General features: G+C 36.3%; 1 protein-coding gene and 1 long non-coding RNA gene across 6 annotated transcripts in view; one reads left to right on the forward strand and one right to left on the reverse strand.

Moving 5' to 3' along the window:
• Window positions 1-335: 335 nt before the first annotated feature.
• Window positions 336-5,824, reverse strand: LOC124433220. Of its 2 annotated transcripts, none has more exons than XR_006944450.1 (5): window positions 5,297-5,824; window positions 4,822-5,161; window positions 4,333-4,719; window positions 2,784-3,138; window positions 336-1,917 (listed from the first exon to the last, which is right to left on the reverse strand). It is a non-coding gene; the product is annotated as an uncharacterized LOC124433220 (long non-coding RNA). The 2 variants fall into 2 exon arrangements; XR_006944449.1 differs by having other exon boundaries at window positions 336-2,693.
• Window positions 5,825-6,009: 185 nt separating this feature from the next.
• Window positions 6,010-18,746, forward strand: part of LOC124433218 (RNA-binding protein Musashi homolog Rbp6) — a 586,211-nt gene continuing 573,474 nt past the window's right edge. Inside the window, exons 1-2 of one of the 4 annotated variants that reach the window (XM_046982961.1) lie at window positions 6,010-7,205; window positions 9,623-9,663. In XM_046982961.1, the coding sequence (XP_046838917.1) occupies window positions 7,039-7,205; window positions 9,623-9,663 (208 nt within the window). In that variant the 5' untranslated portion in view covers window positions 6,010-7,038. The remainder of the gene's footprint in view (window positions 7,206-9,622; window positions 9,664-18,746) is intronic. The other 3 variants (XM_046982962.1, XM_046982960.1, XM_046982963.1) reach the window with 3 other exon arrangements.

An 18,746-nucleotide genomic window follows, 5' to 3' on the forward strand; every position in this document is an offset into this window, starting at 1 on the left:
ACACTGACTACCACTATTACGACTAGCTCTTGCAAGCAACCCTTCTTCGGAACGAGAGAAAGTCATTAGGTCGTCCCTATACAAAGGTCTTAAGAAGAACTTCCCTTTAAGGGATGAGCATCATTAACTACGCAATCCATCGTGTTCAGGGAGCCTTAACCCTTTAACCAGGGAGCTCGTTTACCGAAAGCGCACTCTACACGTGCCATAGCAAACTTGCAGAGATGAGTTAACTCGTTATGTTCGTAGTAAATACGAAATGTCATAATTTCTGTATCTTATACGATTATTAAACAATAAGGAATTCAAAGATGGATGTTCTTCGATAAATAAGCTAACAATTTTAAAGAAAATTAGTTTTATTGAACAGCATGATATAATTGAATAATATTATTTCACATATGGTATACCAATATCTTGATTTCTTAAGAATTTTTTTTCATTAAACACAGCATATATCTACGAGCTACATTTATTTTGGATGCTGAACTAGATATATAATCTGAGAAATGCCTTTCAGTGAAGCATGTTGCTTTCGGAGTAACTGATTGATAATTGGGTAAAGTTGTAAATTCTCGTGACTCATATGAAAGCGTATATTAGGTGCCATAGTTCTCTCAGTATATTTCACTAAGAAATATATTTTATATAACTTTCCACCATGTCGTTAGTTAGCTCATACGAATTCATGTAGATAATATCCAAAATGTATAAAAATATTTTTGTATAATATCTTTTTAGTCCATTTCTTGATGCCTTATAAGCTGCAATTTGGATGTTAATTACGTCCACGTACCCCATATTCTTGTTATAATTAAAGACTGCGTGATATTAATTTTTCAATTACTACATTTATTTATTATGTCCATTACGTCGTTGTGAAATGTATCAAGTATGAAAATATTTTTTTTGTCATTCCATTTTATTATTATAATATTTTCTATATATTTCGTAATACATAAGCCTGTCCTCAATGAATTGATAATAAAAAATAAAAGATATATACAATTTAAAATTTATGTGCATAGTCTTTAAAGTTGTTTGATGAGTTAACTCATATTATGCGCTGAAGAAGTATTTTCCTATGATGAGTTAACTTGTCATTCCCAATTAACAGGTTATTACAATATAATATCCGATTTTGTGATTACGATTATTTTCGCATCATATTTTTCTTTCTTTTTTGAACCCTTTATTGCTATGTTAAAAGAGAAAACAATCATAAGCGCAATTTGATTTTTAGACTTGTGTATACAATAATTTAGATGTGTATACAGTAAAAAATACATCTCTCATAATTTTGATACATGTTTATCATTCATTCATTTTTAATCACTTTCATGATCTGATGTTAATCTAACGTTAACATTGAAAAGCTTTTAACAATAAGTAAATATTTATTTCTTTTTAAAGTGTGATTCCATCGCAAAGCTGGCGATAAACGAATCTCAAAGTATTTCCACGGTATATCATAAACATTTGTAATCTACTTCGCGCTCTTTTGTTACGGACGGTAACGCCTTTCGCAATGTTAACGGGGTTAGAACTTTGTTGAAAAGGTACATTCACGACACGTAAAGTCTGGTCCGAATAGTGGTGGTAGTAGATACTACGTAGGATCGTTTCTAATGATGTGGTCTAATTGATACGCTCTCTGAAAACGTGAGTCACAAAGTCAAACGTGCTTTACCGAACGATCTTCAAAATCCCTTTGATCTACCGAGTTTCTCGTGAACGAGCCTAAACCGTCTTCCCTCAGAATTGTCTAAAGACAAGAAAGGATAGAGCTCTAGGTCCTCTCCCTTCTTCTCCTTTTCCTCCTCTTTCCACTCTTCTCTCTGTCTCAGCAAGAAGCGCGGTCTTTGTCTTTGGAAAGACATCCCTCTGTCACTCTCAGCGCGATTCACTTCTCTAAAGCTTCGGAGTTTGTTTGAAAGTTTTGTCGAAAGGCAACATGGCAAATGACGTGCGTACGACGAGCGAACGCGAAGATTACAAATATCGATGAAGGAGAAAAACAAAGACAGAAAGAGGGAGAAGAAAGGAGAATTAAAAAGTGAAGGAAAAAATGAAGATTGTAGCAATTAATCGAGTATCTTCCTATATCACATTAAATGACTATTTTATCATCAAAAATGCGCCACTATTTTTTATAAAATGAATATAAATATTTTTTGTCCATCCAACATATAGAGAATTAGAAGATGTAACTTGGTTTGGAGTCTCATCTATGAGCTCGTCGACGCATTTCTCCATCTATTCTTGCCTCCCATGCGCGATATTACATTAGTAGACACCATACCGAGGGAGCTTTTACCCTTTCTCGTTGGCCTTACACCTCCTCGCACCGACCGTACCCACCATAGCCGCGAACGCCGTTCAAACACCTGCAAGTGTTTGCTTAGGACGCCGGAGCAAGCGCTCTAATTGACTGGTTTCAACTTATTAGTGTGTCTGTAGCGCATTTTAAAACTGGATTAACCATACTCGCGAGATCCACGATTCTAATTCGAGAGGCACCCGCGAGAAGTAATCTTATTGTTGAATTTATCTTCGTATTCATTAAAATGATTTTCGAAAGGTTCTATTGGGCGTGGTAAAGCTAGTTTAGCTCAGCGTTGTAATTAGAATAACTTTGTCAAATTCTTCAAATATTTACACACAGAAGGAAATTTTCTAATACCTACATAGCCCTGTAAACGAAGCACGAATTTTAAGAACGATCGTAACATTTATTTCCTTTCTTCTTTCTGTCTGCTTTTTACGGTAGGCGCGTTACTTACTTTCTAAAAGCCACGTTCGAATCCTTTATTGGGTGCGAAATGCTGCGGGGTAGACGGTTTGTGTGTACACATGGAGGCCGAGTGGAGACTCTCAATCAGACGTTGAGTCGAAGCGCGCGTTACGCGAACGAAATCCATCAATCAATTCAATTAACTAATTGCCCCCTGGTCCCGATGCTTTGCTCAAACGCCCCTCCTCTTCCGGTATTTTCCTTTCCTCGTGTCTCTCGGATTCACGATTTGTCGGATGACGCGGCGAACCTCGCACCCAACGAACCGATTCCTTTCCCCATCCTTCAAATCCTCATGCCAAAATTTTTCCACGTCACTCCTTCATTAGGTCTTTATCGATTTTCTAAACAGTGACGGATCATTATAGAACAAACTCAAAAAGTTGACAAAAATATTACATTGAAAATTAGATCTCAACATTTTTTAAATATATAAAATAATAACGAAATAATGAAGATTGTAAAAGCAATTTAAATTTATTTCAAATTCTTAACAAACGAAATTAAAATTAAGTATTTAGGGTTTTGAATTTCGTGATCACCCACTATCCCTAGGAATTTGCTAGACAATCACAAGACTTTTACTGATTGTATGGATTTTTTTCGCTACACACGAGATACCACCTTTGCTTTACAAAGTGTCGCAATCTGTGTCTATTCTTTCAAATGAAAATAACATGATCGTTTTAGGAATGGAAAAATAACATTTCCTCGAATCATTCGTTTTTATAGTGTTTCTTCATCACGTGAGAGTACGCTCTTTTGTGACGTATCTTCCAATAATTCAAATCTCGAATTAAATATCATTCAAATTAAAATTCAAAGTAAGTCATTAGGAGAGAAGTAAATAAAATGAGTAAAAATGACATCATTTTTTATAAAAGCAATAACGGCTTCATCAGATAGACTTTGATACATTCAATAGAATGGGGCAAAGGTTCAAGTTTGTGCAACGAGCGAATGATTTGTGGTTATCTTGATAAAAATTTAATCGATGTTCTTATTATTTGCTTACAAAGATGGCGACACCATAATAAATACTCTCCTTCTTATATTTATCGTCAAATCAGCTATATTTGCTGAAATTTTTAGAATCGTAATCGTGCATGAAAATGTGTTTTTTATTAGAATAACGACATAACGATTTTAAAACAAAAAATAATAGAGAAAATGTTACTCTATTAACCTTTATCAAATCATTCGCAATATAATCCTTCTGGATTATTCGCATTTTTTAAAGACGTATACAATCGTTTTATCATTAATTAAAATATATTTCTTCGCGAAAGTTAAAAGACAAAACTAATTAAAAGATTTTATCAAAGATTTCTGAAAATTTTTTCAATTTGATCTTCGATTCACAGGCATTTTAAAGATATTTATTTCCTCGTTTTGACTTTCCATTATTTTGTTCGTCGTTTTAAAAACACGACACGTTAATAAATGTATTTCGACTTTTTATTTTTATCAGAGTTTACAAGCAAGCATAAGGCAATGGAAAATATTAAATATTTAATGGTAAATATTCTTTAACATACTTTACATGTTTCATGTGGACACGTAATCATCCGTTTCTAGACATATAAGTATAATAAAAGTATACATTCACTATACATGTGCGTTCCGTGCTATCCACGTTTATTTATACCAACTGTGCATTTCCATTCTGAATATTGCAAATGCAATAGTACAAAAGGATAAGAAAAGGATATGTTAATTACGATAGCTTATCATCCAGTTTAGGTTAGAACGGCTCGTCTAGTACGTGTCGTCGTTCGGGGATTCCAAGAAGTCCCTGAACGGTGATTGACAGCTCCCTGACGGTCCATCGGGAACGTCTTCAGGAATAGACGAGCGTGACTGCGACAAATTCGGATCTGGAGATTCCTTTCTTACCTACCGCGAATATCGATGTCAAGATAGTCCTAGGAGAAAGCACTTTGTTATTTAATCTTTGTGAATAATGATTTTATCTACTCAATCATTATAGATTTTCTTTGTAGTTTGCGTCTCAAGTAGCAAGTTACCTTAACGTTGCGCAAATATTGATGCGTTTAACTTGTTCTTTTCGTTCCTTTCACTTTACTACTTAAAGAGAATATATATTTGGTAAGAGAAATTTAGAATGCAAATAATAATCCATTATTATGGGCAACGTAGTCATCGTATACATAACGAGTTCGTTGTTAATTCAATATTATTGCTTCGCATTCAATTCTGTTCATTGAGAAAAGCAACGGATCGTTTATGCGTGTGAAAGGTCTTAGAAGATCCCTCTTTGTGGGATCTTCAAATGCCACTAATAATTTTGTCGGCAGAAGATGCTATCACCCAGAATCGATCAAATTTTAGCAATTGTCCATATTGCTTGCATATGAAAATAAAAATTAATTTCTTTCAGTCCAATTACTTAATTGAACAATTAATTCATTTCTAGCAAAACTTTCTCATTGTCTATGAATTATATCAGCATTTAAAATTTATATTATTACGTGTACGTACATTTACATTTATATTAAGTAAATTATTCCTAACGCAAGCAATTCGAAATTAATAGAGATTTGTTTTGCAAAATATTACATAGAAATTCGTGTGTTGATCCCATAGTACTTTTCATAACACGTTTTTTAAATTCCAAATCGTTTCAAATATCACATTGTATGTTTTGCCCTTTCAAAGCGAAAAAATTCAAATCAAAAGAAATATTTTATAATTGATAAAAACACTCAAGAGATGATTATTAAAAGATAGAGGCGAAAATAAATCAGTTGAAGAAGACGCTATGCGGATTTTGATCCGCACGCACGTACGATCGAACTAGTGGTAGCCATCGGTCTTCAGTAGTGTAGGCGAGTAGGTGGTCGGCCTTTTTCCTGCTTGCTCGCACGAACAGGCGAGCCGACCGCGTCCGAAGGCGGGTATGCGTTCCTTCAATGGCAGCAACGGCGGCGGCAACGGCGGCGGCAACGGCGGCGGCAACGGCGGCGGTATCGGCGGCAGCAGCAGCAACAGCAGCAGCAGCAGCAGCAGCGGTGGCCCTCTCGCTCGCGAAAGCGCAAGCGCGAGCTTCTTCTTCGTGTCCCCGCCGCACGGCAGCCACCGCCACCACCGCTGACGACCCGGTTGCGTCCCGCTGCCACCGCACCACCACTACGTCGGCGGTGGCCCCCTCCCCGCCCGTCGCCCCTTCCCCCGCCCCGCGCCGAGAGCGCAGTGTCGCGTCGAACCTCTCGCAGAGCGCGTCGCACGTCCGAGTACCGGCCGCCGCCCGTCATCAGTAGTTGCCATACCGCGCAGCCACGTAACCTCTCACCTTCTCCTTAGTTTTTAGTAGTCAGTAGTAGGGGAGAGTGTGGAGAGAGAGAGAGAGAGAGAGAGAAAGCGAGTAAAAGGGAGAGAAAGAGAGAGAGAGAGAGAAAGAGAGAGAGAGAAAGAAAGAGAGAGAGAATACGCGCGCGAGAGAAAGTGAAGAACGTATGAAAGAAAAAAATTGAGAGAAGATCAAGAAGAAGAAGAAGAAGAAGAAGAAAAGAAAGAAAAGAGAAAAGAAGAAAAAAAGAAAGAAGATATCTACGTTTTCTTCATCGTAAACCGTCCTCCTCGTCGTCGCCGTCGTTATCGTCGCGCCCGTCGTCTTCGTCTCTACGTCCTCGTCGTTGTCATCGTTGTCGTTGTCGTTGTCGTCAACCGGCTTGACGCAACCACTCGGAGTAGTTTATCATTTCGTACACGAGTACGAGACGTACGTGCGTTTCGTTCGTACGTTTCGTCATCGTTGTCGTTCTCGTTGTTCTCGTAGTACTTCGAGGGAGCACGTAGCGCGAGAGGAACACGACGCGAAATACGGGAAATAAGACGTCGTGTGGTTATCGTTCATCTTTCTCCTTCTTTCGCAACAACACGAGTCAGTATCACTGGTGGATCAAAGACGAGGAGAGAAACGGAAGATACTCTCGTCGTGAGAGTAGAGACGTCACGTTCTTCTTCGCCGTTAGAAAAGGAGCAAACAGCAGATTCTCTCTCTCACCGTCGGTCAACAACAACGAACACGAGGAAGATCGTTGTCGTAAACGGAAGAACAACGACAACGACGACGTCTTGCCGTCATACGAGGACTAAACAGGCAGAATCACTTTCTGAACGACGGCTCTCTCTTAATAGTCGTGCTTTTTCCGTTTCATTCGTGATCCTCGGGAAGAGGCGAGAGCGTTGCGACGACGACGAGCCGTGCGCCGCGCGCCATTATGGAATCTCAGAATCAGGAGATCGTGGCGAGCGGGTCGCCCGCTGAGGTGCCCAACGATCCAGGGTACATATCTTCATGCTTCTGCCAAATCGATCGTCCACCTACATCCACCAGCAATGTTTATAATAGCACCGACCGAAAGGACGGATTGCTTCCTTGTGAAAAGTAACGCGACGATAATCTCACTTGTGTTTATATATCGCGCGAGTGTTCTTTAAAGAAAATCGCATATCGTTACGTCAATCCTTTTAGTTTTTATCGTCTGTCGGCATTCCGAATGATAATCGTGCGCGTCGTGCCTTCTACTTGCTCTTGTTTGTTGATGCTTCTGTTTATATATATATATATACACAAAAATATATATGTATATATATATATACACTTTTCTGTTTATGTATATACACATATACATATTTATATATACATATATATATATATACATATACTTTTCAATACGACAGTATATAGATATACATGTATATAGTATATATAGTATATATAATATATATATATATGTCGATTCTGCTATTTATTGTTATTGTTATTGTTGTTGTCATTGTTGTTGTTGTTGTTGTCGTTGTTGTCATTCGGTGGAGCAGGCGCGCGTGGTGTTTGTTTGCCGGGCGCGTAATATGCGTGTCACGGTAGTGTGCTCTCTCTCCTCGGACCGGTGGCGCCTTCTTTCAAGCGCGTTCGGCATTCCCCTGCGTCCCCTTACCCCTCGCCGGAGACATCCCCTTTGGTCCGCGTGGAACGCGCGAAAGAGAGCGTAAAAAGGATAAATGAATGGAACGATCCGAAAGAAACTTGAAGGAGAATAGTTTGCCGCCAAGCAAAGATCTTATTCTTTTTTCCTCTCCGTCCTTTTACACTCGACTACATCGCAGTATAATTCCTTTTCGTTTAAAATGATTTTAACAGATATTCGGATTGGTATATTCGCTAAGAAATTGAAAACGCATCAAAATAGCTAGCAATGCTATTGTCATTGTCGGTGTCGTCATTGTTTTCATTGTCGTTGTCGTCGTCGGAGGTGACAGCGTCTATTACATAGTGTTCCGATTCTTCTGCTCGAATTACGTGAGTTGCTGACCACGTAACCTACAAAGAAAAAAGAGGGTAGTCCATGTCATTCTTTATCGTATCGTGACGCGTGGATAAAAATAACATGCGAAGAATCTCTGTTCTCTTCCGACCGTTATATATCTTTACGTATAAAAAGTGATCGATTTAGGTTGATCTATTTAATACGAGAAATTCATAAGTGATTTCTTCGTCGTCTGTGTTTATCTTCTCCAAAATGGCACACGTTTACCAGATTACCGCGTAAAAGTATTAGAACGGAGACGCCTAGAAGCGTTTTAGTGGGAACGGAGGAGAGAGCGTGGAGGAGCAGAAACGGAAGAAGGGAGAGGAGGAGGATAGACGGAAAAGCGCGTGGGTGGGAGTTCACAACGAGGCTGTCGTGCCTCAGAAAATCGATGTTCGAACGCGCTACCACGTGATTACGACCATTATGCGAGAGAGCGTTATCTTCGTTAGCATCTACGCGACGAGCGCGAGATTTTACGTATTTAATTATGACAACGACGAGTAGATTAGCGTTGTGTAAAAATTCTTAAAAAGGAAGAGAGAAGGTTTTTTTTTCTTCCGCTTCCACTAGTCGTTTATTCGATAATGCCACTTACTCATTTATGCGATAATGATGTATAACATACATACCAGATTATCATTATATAAATGATTAGAGATTGCACGTGCGCTCACTCGCTCGGAAAGATATTTCGAAGTGGAAGCACGTTAGGAAACTCGATTCATAATAGACCGGTTTCCATGAATTTTGATTATTCCATCTGAGTATGTGATATGAAAATCGATCTTATCTTCGTTAAATTAGAATGTCGTTTACGATCTTCCGGATAATATACATGCTTCTCCGTTGTCATCCTCGTTCTCTTCGTCATTACATTGTGTTAGATGCGGCCGATGAATGGATCCTGTTCACGCGTATCTATCGATCTATTTTGTAACGATGAGAGTGTATAATTCATGAACGGCATTCGAAGCTTTTATTCGAAATGTTCTCATTTCATTTAAATTTAATGGATCAGGTACTTTACTGCACTGGCGGCAAACCGTAATTAAACGATAAATTCGAATTTCCCTCGTTTTTTCCGATCAACAATATCGTTGCGTGGATGGGCTTAAGTGTGTCCGGAAGTAATGGGAACAGGGGGAGCCTCGGATTAAAGCAGGAAATGCGCTCGTTTGTGACGGAAGTCGTGTTCTGAAATTTTTTTACTTAAGATTGCGCACCGTATCGAGATCGAGAAGAGTTCTTCTACAAAAAAAAATTGCAAAAAAGAAAAAGAAAGGCAAAAAATCGTTCGTGAGTTTTTCGGTTGTTGGTTGATGTGTGGTGACACCTGTCGTCGAGAAACGGAGACTGCGCAGAGGGCTAAGAAATACCGGAAGTTACCCTCTGCTGGCAGTTACCCCGTTTTCTCTTTCACTGCCTTCGTCTTTCAACATCGAAGATTGGCTGATGGCGATGCTGATGGAATCATCTTTTTTTTTTCTAGGAAAATGTTCATCGGTGGTCTATCATGGCAGACCAGTCCAGGTGAGCATTATTTAACGTTAATTATGATAACGGTCCCATATTCGATTAATTAATTCATGTGCATTAAGATACTGAACTAATGCACGAAATTTGAACGAATTAATTCGAATTGTCCAACATTGTATTTTTAAAATCAAACAAATCGTGTTTATATTTTTTGTATTATTCTCAAGGCAAATTTATCAATTGCGATGCAATATAATGAAAAAGCATAGTTGAAGAAAGTCATAGAGTATCTTGACAGCATCTTCCTAGAAATACCGTATAAAAGAAGATTAACGAGGACAATCGATTACCGTATAAGCGTGACCATCTGCGTATATCGCGTGATTATGAAAAATTACTGGGTGACACAAGATGGACTTGAGTAACGCTTTGTTGAGCGTGCCTACGTCGCGAATCAAACGTCCATCACCCGTCGTCACGATAAAAAAACTTTCTCTCTCTCTCTCTCTCTCTCTCTCTTTCTTTCTCTCCTTCTATCTTTTGTAAACAATACCAATTACATCTGTACGCAACTAATATTTATGTGAGATTGCTCGATGTAAAATAATAATTATTGGTAAATGTAGTAAGATATGAAGAGACGATCAATATCCAGTAGATAAGTAAATATCATTAATTACAACCCTAATCATTGTACTGGAAACTCTCCAATACAATGGATATCTCAATTTATTATTCGCTGGTTTTCAAAAATTTCTATAATATATATATGCATACATCGGTAATATGTTTATTTGAATGATTTGATAGTTTATTTCGACCCAATATGGATATAATTATATTCATTATTTTTAAACGATTTCTATATAATTATATCCATTACTCTTAAACGAATCAAGAGCGAAGATGATCAAAAATATTCAAATAAGCCATGCTACTTTTTCCGTACAAAACTTACAATATCTTTTAGGTCGGACACATTTCGAGTGCTCTAGACAATTTAATTATAATCTGACTATGTATTTCACTCGTGCTAGTACAGATATGACGTACATTCTTTTAACAATGTACCTGTTAAAAGTCTTGTATATAATATGCTTTCGATCGATTATGCATGTGTCAGTTCCTAACGTTTATATAATAAAACAAATTTTGCCAAAAGATGCAAAATGAGTCGGAGAGTGTCTCTTTTTCTTTTTTCTCTGTTTGTATCTCTCTCTCACTCTCTCCTTCTTTCTCTCTTTCTTTTTCTTTCTCTTTCTCTCTCTATCTATCTATCTATCCATCTACTTTATTTATTTATCTATCTATCTATCTATCTATCTCTTTCTATCTTGTGGAAAAGAATAAAAAAGAAACAAAGGCGGAGTAGGCTCATTAGCGTTATTTGCCGTCGTTACGTAAGCCGTTACTCCACCTTCCTTTCGTCTTGTTCTCTTGCTCTACTGGACTTCTTTTTTCTCTTCCTCTTTTCTTCTTCTCCTTATCCTCTCTTTTTCTTTCTTTTTCTTCTTCTCTTTCTTTTTCTCTTGGTAGTCTTCTTCCGTGAGTTAAGACGATGGCAAGCGACAGAAGAAACGCTGGCAAGAAGACTGTTTCTTTTGCTTTTCACGGCGTGTCCAGCCTCTTATTGAGGTAAGCACAGAGAAGAAGGAGGAGGAAACTATAAGAGAAGAAAGAGGAGTTTAAGGAAGAGACTTCAAGATGCAGAGAGCAGAGCGTTTCGTTCCTCGATCGCTTTATACTCGCTTTGGTCGACGACTGATTTAAGGTTGCAGAGTAATTCACCAGTTGGCATCGACGATAACAGAGTCGCTTTATCCGAGCCTCTTATGTACCAAATTTGCGGCATCGAGCACAAATTGTCGTTATGTCAACTCTCTTTCTCTCTTTCTCTCTCTCTTCCTCTCTCCTTCTCTCTTTCTTTCGCGCTCTCTTTTTCTCTTTCTTGCTCTCTCTTTCTCTTTCTTGCTCTCTTTTTCTCTTTCTTGCTCTCTTTTTCTCTTTCTTGCTCTCTCTTTCTCTTTCTTGCTCTCTTTTTTTTTCTCTCTCTCTCTCTCTCTCTCATTCTCTCAATTTTTTTTTCATTTTTTGCTTTTTCTATCTCTGGTCCCTCAACCTTCGTCTCTATAAGTTTAATTTCTATAAATAAATTTTCATGTTATCTATACATTTTTGGATTTCCATTTACATCCTACAGTTATTATGTATTATTAGAAAATTTTTATATATTAAAATTTCATATTTATCAAAACAAAATGAAAAATAATTTAATTAACAGAATTTTCTAAGAATATAAAGATAGTATTTTATCTTATTTTTAAAATAAGAAATGCATAAGAATTTCTACAATAAGCCAGTTACGGCTGTTATCCCTTCAATTTATCTCTTATGTTTCTTTTTCTTTTCTCTTTCTTTGCAGCTTATCGTTTGCCGCAAATGGACTTAAACCCATGGTATATTTACTTGTTACAACCTTTACAAAGAACACTACTTTAACCTTTTCTACTTTTAAATGCCACGTTTTACATTCGTAGCGGGGAGCGTTCGATTTTATCGCTGAGAGAGTTTCATTTCTCGATATGCATTCGTTCTTCCGTGTTTTTGTGTTTCTTCTTTTTATTCTAGATTTTCTTTTCATCGAATTTTCGAGATACTCGAGAAAAATTTATCGTAAAAAGGCGAAGCTTTAAATAAAATACTTTTAATAAAAGCTTTAAATAAAATATTTTTAATTTTCGCTTCAAATTTGACACACATTCTAGTAACGCAAACTAATTAACTTGAATACCAGAACATTTTTATGAACGATAGAAAGGTGTCAGACGAATTCGTATAATTTTTGCGTGTGACACATCAAAGAAATCATCTGAGTAAATGGCTGATGCGGATATCGACAAAAATTGAATTATAAATAAATTCAAGTTTATATTGAATGTTAAATAAATAACACTTTGTAATTGGTTTTAGCAACAAACGATTATGATAAGCGAAAAGTGAACGGTTAGGCTGCTTACGTATTGTCGACCAATCGCCGACGTCCATATCGGCGAACTATCAAATAACTAAGCGACGTTTGTTGTTAGTTTTTTCGTGATCATCGCTATTAAGTCCGTACGTACTTATATATTTCTTTGAATCTAATGGTCGCCGACAACTAGTTTGATAAAAAACCAGAAAACTAGACGACTAAATACGGCGACCAAACGAGTCGCCTACGATTCGACAAACTAGGCAACGTTCATTGTTCATTTTTTCTTGATCACCGACGACTCGTTAATCGCCACGATCAAGTGCGAATACGATTATACATATTCCTTTGAACCTAGTTTATCGGCAGAATCTAGTTGCTGATGATTGGTTGACAGTATGCATGTGGTCTAATAATTCCCAAATTTGATACGCGTGATATACGTGCTGAATAACTAAGGAACTTATAAAATCCTGTATCACCGCAAATCGATATAATCGACTTTAGAATGAAATTGCGCGCCAGAAATTTTGTCACTTGTTTAAATTACATTCCATGTAAAAGATATATGATAAATAAGAGATATTTATGATAGTCATTAACTTTAGCTACATACAAATTCGAATTAATCGAATTTGGCACATCCTATTTGATAAGATTAGAAAGCAGTATTCCGATGCAGTCAATATTTACGTTAACTTAAGAAATATTACGTTAAAACTTAAGAAATGTTATACATCAAATAACGGCTTACATTGGCTTTCCTGTGTACAAATGAAGAATGTTCATGTGTTCATCTAAATGTTTCATTTTTTCGGAACATTGGTCTGAAGCCTTGGAACGGTTTATATTCAAATTGCTAAAATACATGAAACATTGTGATACGAGCTACATGAGGAACTAGTCCATTTAGACTTAGCTTCTATTGCTTTCAATATCAGATAGATATTATATCTAGCTGACAACAAACAAAACAACTGCGAACAAAAGTATATTTGAACGTACTATATGAGAAACATTGGAGAACGTAATAGAAAATACTTTTATTTTTTCTTCCTGTTGTTATTCAACATAATATTCTTGTTATCGCGAATTAGTCTCAAGCATGATTTACGAGAAACGGATGCAACGTATTTCTTCTTTTCCGAATGTTGAAGCTTCTCTTGATTATTTGCAAACGATCCAACAAGCTAAAGCCAAATGGAAGTTTAATTCTTGTGATACGTTTCATGAGACGAAATATTTTATACTTCGCGAAGCGTGTTAGCAAATGCATTATGCGTTCGTTAATTTTATTATTTCTTGTCCAAGCGATTTCGTCGGTCGTAGGAACCTCGAATATTCTTGCAATTTATTTTTTTGAAAGTAAGATTACAGGGGTAACGAGCAAAATCAATTTTCGAAAAACAACCAAAGCGAAAATTACCGATTACTCGATAAATTTCGTAGATCCAAGAATATTCACCACTAAGCTCATATTCTCATAATTATACGTAATAAATCTTAAGACCAAAGTGTTTTTTCACTCCATTTTTTTAACGTAAGAACGTATCCGCGTACTAATCTTATCCACGTCTAAGATTTTGCCACTAATCATATTTCAAGTAAAACGTTTAGCTTTCAGCGCTAGGTTAGTATCTTCGAGCGTGAGCGTGTGCGTTCTTGAGATGAAGTAAGAGGACAGTAATTAGAATCAGCAAGTGAGAGAGAGGACAGGGAGAAAAAGAAAAGAGAGAGGGGAGAACAAAAGAAAGAGATAGATAGATGGAGAGAGAGAGAGAGAGAGAGAGAGAGAGAGGAAGAGAGAGAGATTTTTTCGACTTTGTCGACATCGGCGTCGTCAACGTCGTTGTCGTAGTCTCTGATGCAATCGAGCGCAACAGACTCTCCTCCTCGTGTCTCTCGCTATTTTTAAACGTAATTGCACCCGGCCGTTTTAATGGGCGTGCGGGCATACAGACGAAGATGGTGCGAGAATGAGAGAGAAAAGAGAGAAAAAGAGAGAAGAGCAGAGAGAAACTGTGAAAATTTGTCAGCGAGTCTTTTGGGATACTACTGTTAACGAGCTATTCTGATGGAATGAAATTTTCACGAACTGTTTACATAAAATTCTCGGCCACCAAACGGTACATCCTCCATCGTGATAAATCTTCGGTTAATAATATTTTATATATTGAGCGAACATTTAATTAGATTAATTTAATTCTATGCCATTGCATAATGTTCTTATTCATTATAAATATAGAATGTAATCCTCACATTTTTTCGATGAAAAATTAACGTATTGCAGGACTAATTATCAGACATTAAACGCGGAAAGTTATCATAATTCTCATGAAATGTCCATTAACATTTAACTACGCCATTCGGCGCCTTCTCCTCGCTGTCATAAACGGAACGCTAATAACATATTACTTATATGGGTTTGAATGTGTCTTCTTTTAATTCGATTCTAATACCAGCCACTGAAGTATTGAAAGAATTCATGCGGATTTAAGAGCATCCTTGAATGGACAATCTTCACGATTAAATTAAAGTTGAAAATGCTAAAGATAAAGGGTATTCGAAGTATGCTGTTGAAGTAGATAGAGATGAGAAGAAATAAGGAAAGATGATGTAAGATTAGTCAATTGATCGAAGATTAATGGATCTATACTTGCTTCTTCTTTTTCTCTTTCTCTCTCACTCATTCTCTTCTTCTTTCGCACCACACGTTTCCTCATTTCTCTTAGCGCTATGAAGAGGGGACTTTAATTACGCAAGTAGGTCGAAAGGGACGCCTAATTTATTTGCAGCGACATAGGTGACTGCCTGCGGCTCCCTCTGCGACCACCAGCTTGTTAGTGCAACGATATTTGTTAACATAAAACAGGGTGAACGACTCTTTTGTTACCTGTGTTCATTCCGCCTGCATAAGCACGTCTCTCATGCTACACGTTCTATTCCGCGACCTTTCTCTCTCTTGCTTTCCTTCTCTGCGCTCCCTCTCTCTCTCTCTCTCTCTCTCTCTCTCTCTCTCTCTTTCTCTCTCAACTGTGCAGAATTAATTATTATAATTGTCTTTTGAACATTCCGAATTATACCATTTCCAAATGCCTAGGAATTGCTCCCTGACTTGCCTGTTTTTTCCATATATTATCTTTCTTTTTTTTCAAATCTTTTCAAACATTATTTATTTCATTATCAACTTCAAAAGCGATCTATTGAAAGTATTTCTATTGCGTCCACGAGCTAACATCAATGCGACGATTTACCGTTTTGTTAATCAAATTATTTTCCACGTACGGGTGAACCCGCATTTCCGGAAAATTTTCATCACAGCTTTCAATTCGGCCAACTAAATTTTACTTGGTTGGACAAATTTCTTCTTTCACTCACTCTCTCCCTCTCTCTTTCTCTTGTTTTCCCCGTATTAGTTATGAACGGGCGAGCGCGAACATAGACACTCTACGCCGAATGCCTGTCATCAGATACATTATTTACAAACGAGCGGAGTTCACAATTTAACTACTTGTTTTGATAAATGTTTTTCATCGAAAGCATCGATTTAAACGGAGATGCAGCGCATGTTTCCGCTCTTAATTTCCTGGTGTATGGCTTATGATCACGAGCTGATGTGTTCGTTTACTACTCACACATGGATATATATAACCATGTACGATATATTTTCATAACGCTTCCGTACGTCGTGTCCACCAATAGAGAAAGAGAAAGAGTGAGTGAGAGAGAGAGAGAGAGAGAGAGAGAGAGAGAGAAAGTGTGCGTGCGGTACTGAATAAATGTATACACTGTATACAGTAGCACTCGTTCGCACGGCCAACGAACAGCTCTTATCTTTAGGCATCTTCCTTTACCGGCTCGTAGATCTCGAACAAGACTCGCCTTGTCTCGATGATACATACATCTATGTATATTTACGCTCTACCTAACTATCTAACACTCACTACCGTTGGTTCTCTATTGCCCATATTGCAAGATCGTTGTTACAATATGTTTGTAGATTTCACTTGCTTGTTTTTTTCTTTCTCTTTTTTTGCTTTTTCTTTCATTAATATGTTCTCGTTACCGTAATATAAGCCAAAACGTGACGGTAATCAAACAAGTTTTAATGATCAGGAAATTTTTTACATATATAAGATATTTCTAAATATATGCACTAATTTCTAATTCATCAAATTATTTTCTAACGAAAAAAATTTCAGAGGAAAAAGTTCAAAGGAATTAAAATCAAATTGGAATATTATATTACAGATTATTTGACATTATTTTCGAGATGAATTGTTGATTATTCGGCATTTTTTTGCTATGAGAAGATTATACAAAATTATTGTTAACGTAGTAATATTGAAGAAAGATATCTAAAATTTTGTACAAATTGAATAAAATTTCAAAAATTCTAAAAGGAATTCTGATAAATTCATCAGAATCTGTATACCGAAAAAAAAATTTTCAAATTCGTATTCTTGATTTATTTTAATTAAACAAATTTAACTTGAGTTATTTTAATGAAAACAAAGTTGATGACGGCCCGTTTTCTTCTAAAGTACATTTTTATTTTTGATTTACATTTTTCATTATCTTTAATTTCTAGCTTCGATCATACCGCACGTGTACAATGCGCAGCGCGGGAATAGCCCACTTTTCTATGAGAAATCGACGATATGCGATAGAGAGAAACTGGAACGGGCCACGAGTTTGACCTATGGGATCGATGATAACGATTCGGAGCGAGTTTATGTGTGTATAAATCAAACTGCGAACTTCGCGAAGATACGATTTCGATTGAATAGAGAAAAGAAAGTAAAGAAACGAGATTTTTATTCTTATTAGTTTTGCATATATTATAGGTAAATATATATATATTTTTTTTTAATTTTAGTGAGTTTTATCAGTTTCATTTATGCGTATGAAAAAGTTGATATAAACCATCGAAATATGTATACTCTTATGTAGATATTTAGTCTCTGATTTTACCAAATGATTCTTTGATATTGATTAATATAATATATACGCGATATATGTATTTTATATTAATACATACACATATATATATATATATATATATATATATATATATATATGATATGATATATATGATATATGATACATATATATATATATATATATTCATTACATGAACCTTCATTTACACGTATCAAAAATTGGGTAAGATAAAATACTGGAAATAGAAAAGTGGAAGAAATATTTGTTACGTGTCGCTTGATAACGTTCTTTATCAGTAGTTACTAAGCTGCGAGTATTCTCCACAGCCGATTTTATGTACGAATATCATTTATTCGAGCGGGAAAGTCGAAGTAAACCATCCAAAGAAATTACGTAGATATTCAATCTCTGATTTAATGAGATAATTTTTCGAAATTGATTTAATTGAACAAAGGATTACAATACACTGTATTTTTAAAGTACTAGAAATTCGGGTAGATGCGTTAAACGAGATTTTCTTCGTTAGATACATTTTTACAACGATTCGAAGATCGTAAGCCGAGGTAAAAACTTGATTGAAAAAGGTTCATTATCGTTGTTTTATATCGTTCTCGATAACAAAAGAATAAAGGAATACAACAGGTATATCAGGTAACTAAAAAAGTTCGTGCGGTTTCGGTAGAATTCACAGTAGCGATTTGTTGTTTCTTGTTGTGACTTGTAGAGTCCAAATTTTTACGTGTATCATAAACTACAGATATCCATCGGTCTATCGGTACACTTTCAATATTGTGAATTTAGAGCATGTTGTCAATTAAATCGAGTTTAATTCGAGCATGGTTTTGTTTTATAAATTTAAATTTGATTCAAAAGTTGCAGAAGTACGTAAAATATCTATAGCATTTGAAGAAAAGTTTGAAATGATTATTTTAATACATAAAACTTTTTATGAAAATTTTTGCATGTACTTTCTTATGTGTTTCTCTGAATACTATTACTCTTTTCTCTACTTATTACTTTCTTTTCTTGATTTTGATCAGTACGTTGCTAGGAGAAATTCATCAGAGGGAATACATGATGTCAAATTACCTTCACTGCCACTGTACATTTATGTCACTGGCGTCACGTGACATTAGTTATGTCTTATGGTACGTTGTCCCGTTTCTAACCTAACCTAATTCTAACAATAACTACTATTATTCCTTTTTCTCACTATCATCAG

This window comes from Vespa crabro, chromosome 2 (assembly GCF_910589235.1).
Source record: "Vespa crabro chromosome 2, iyVesCrab1.2, whole genome shotgun sequence".
Classification (NCBI taxonomy): Eukaryota; Metazoa; Arthropoda; class Insecta; order Hymenoptera; family Vespidae; genus Vespa; species Vespa crabro.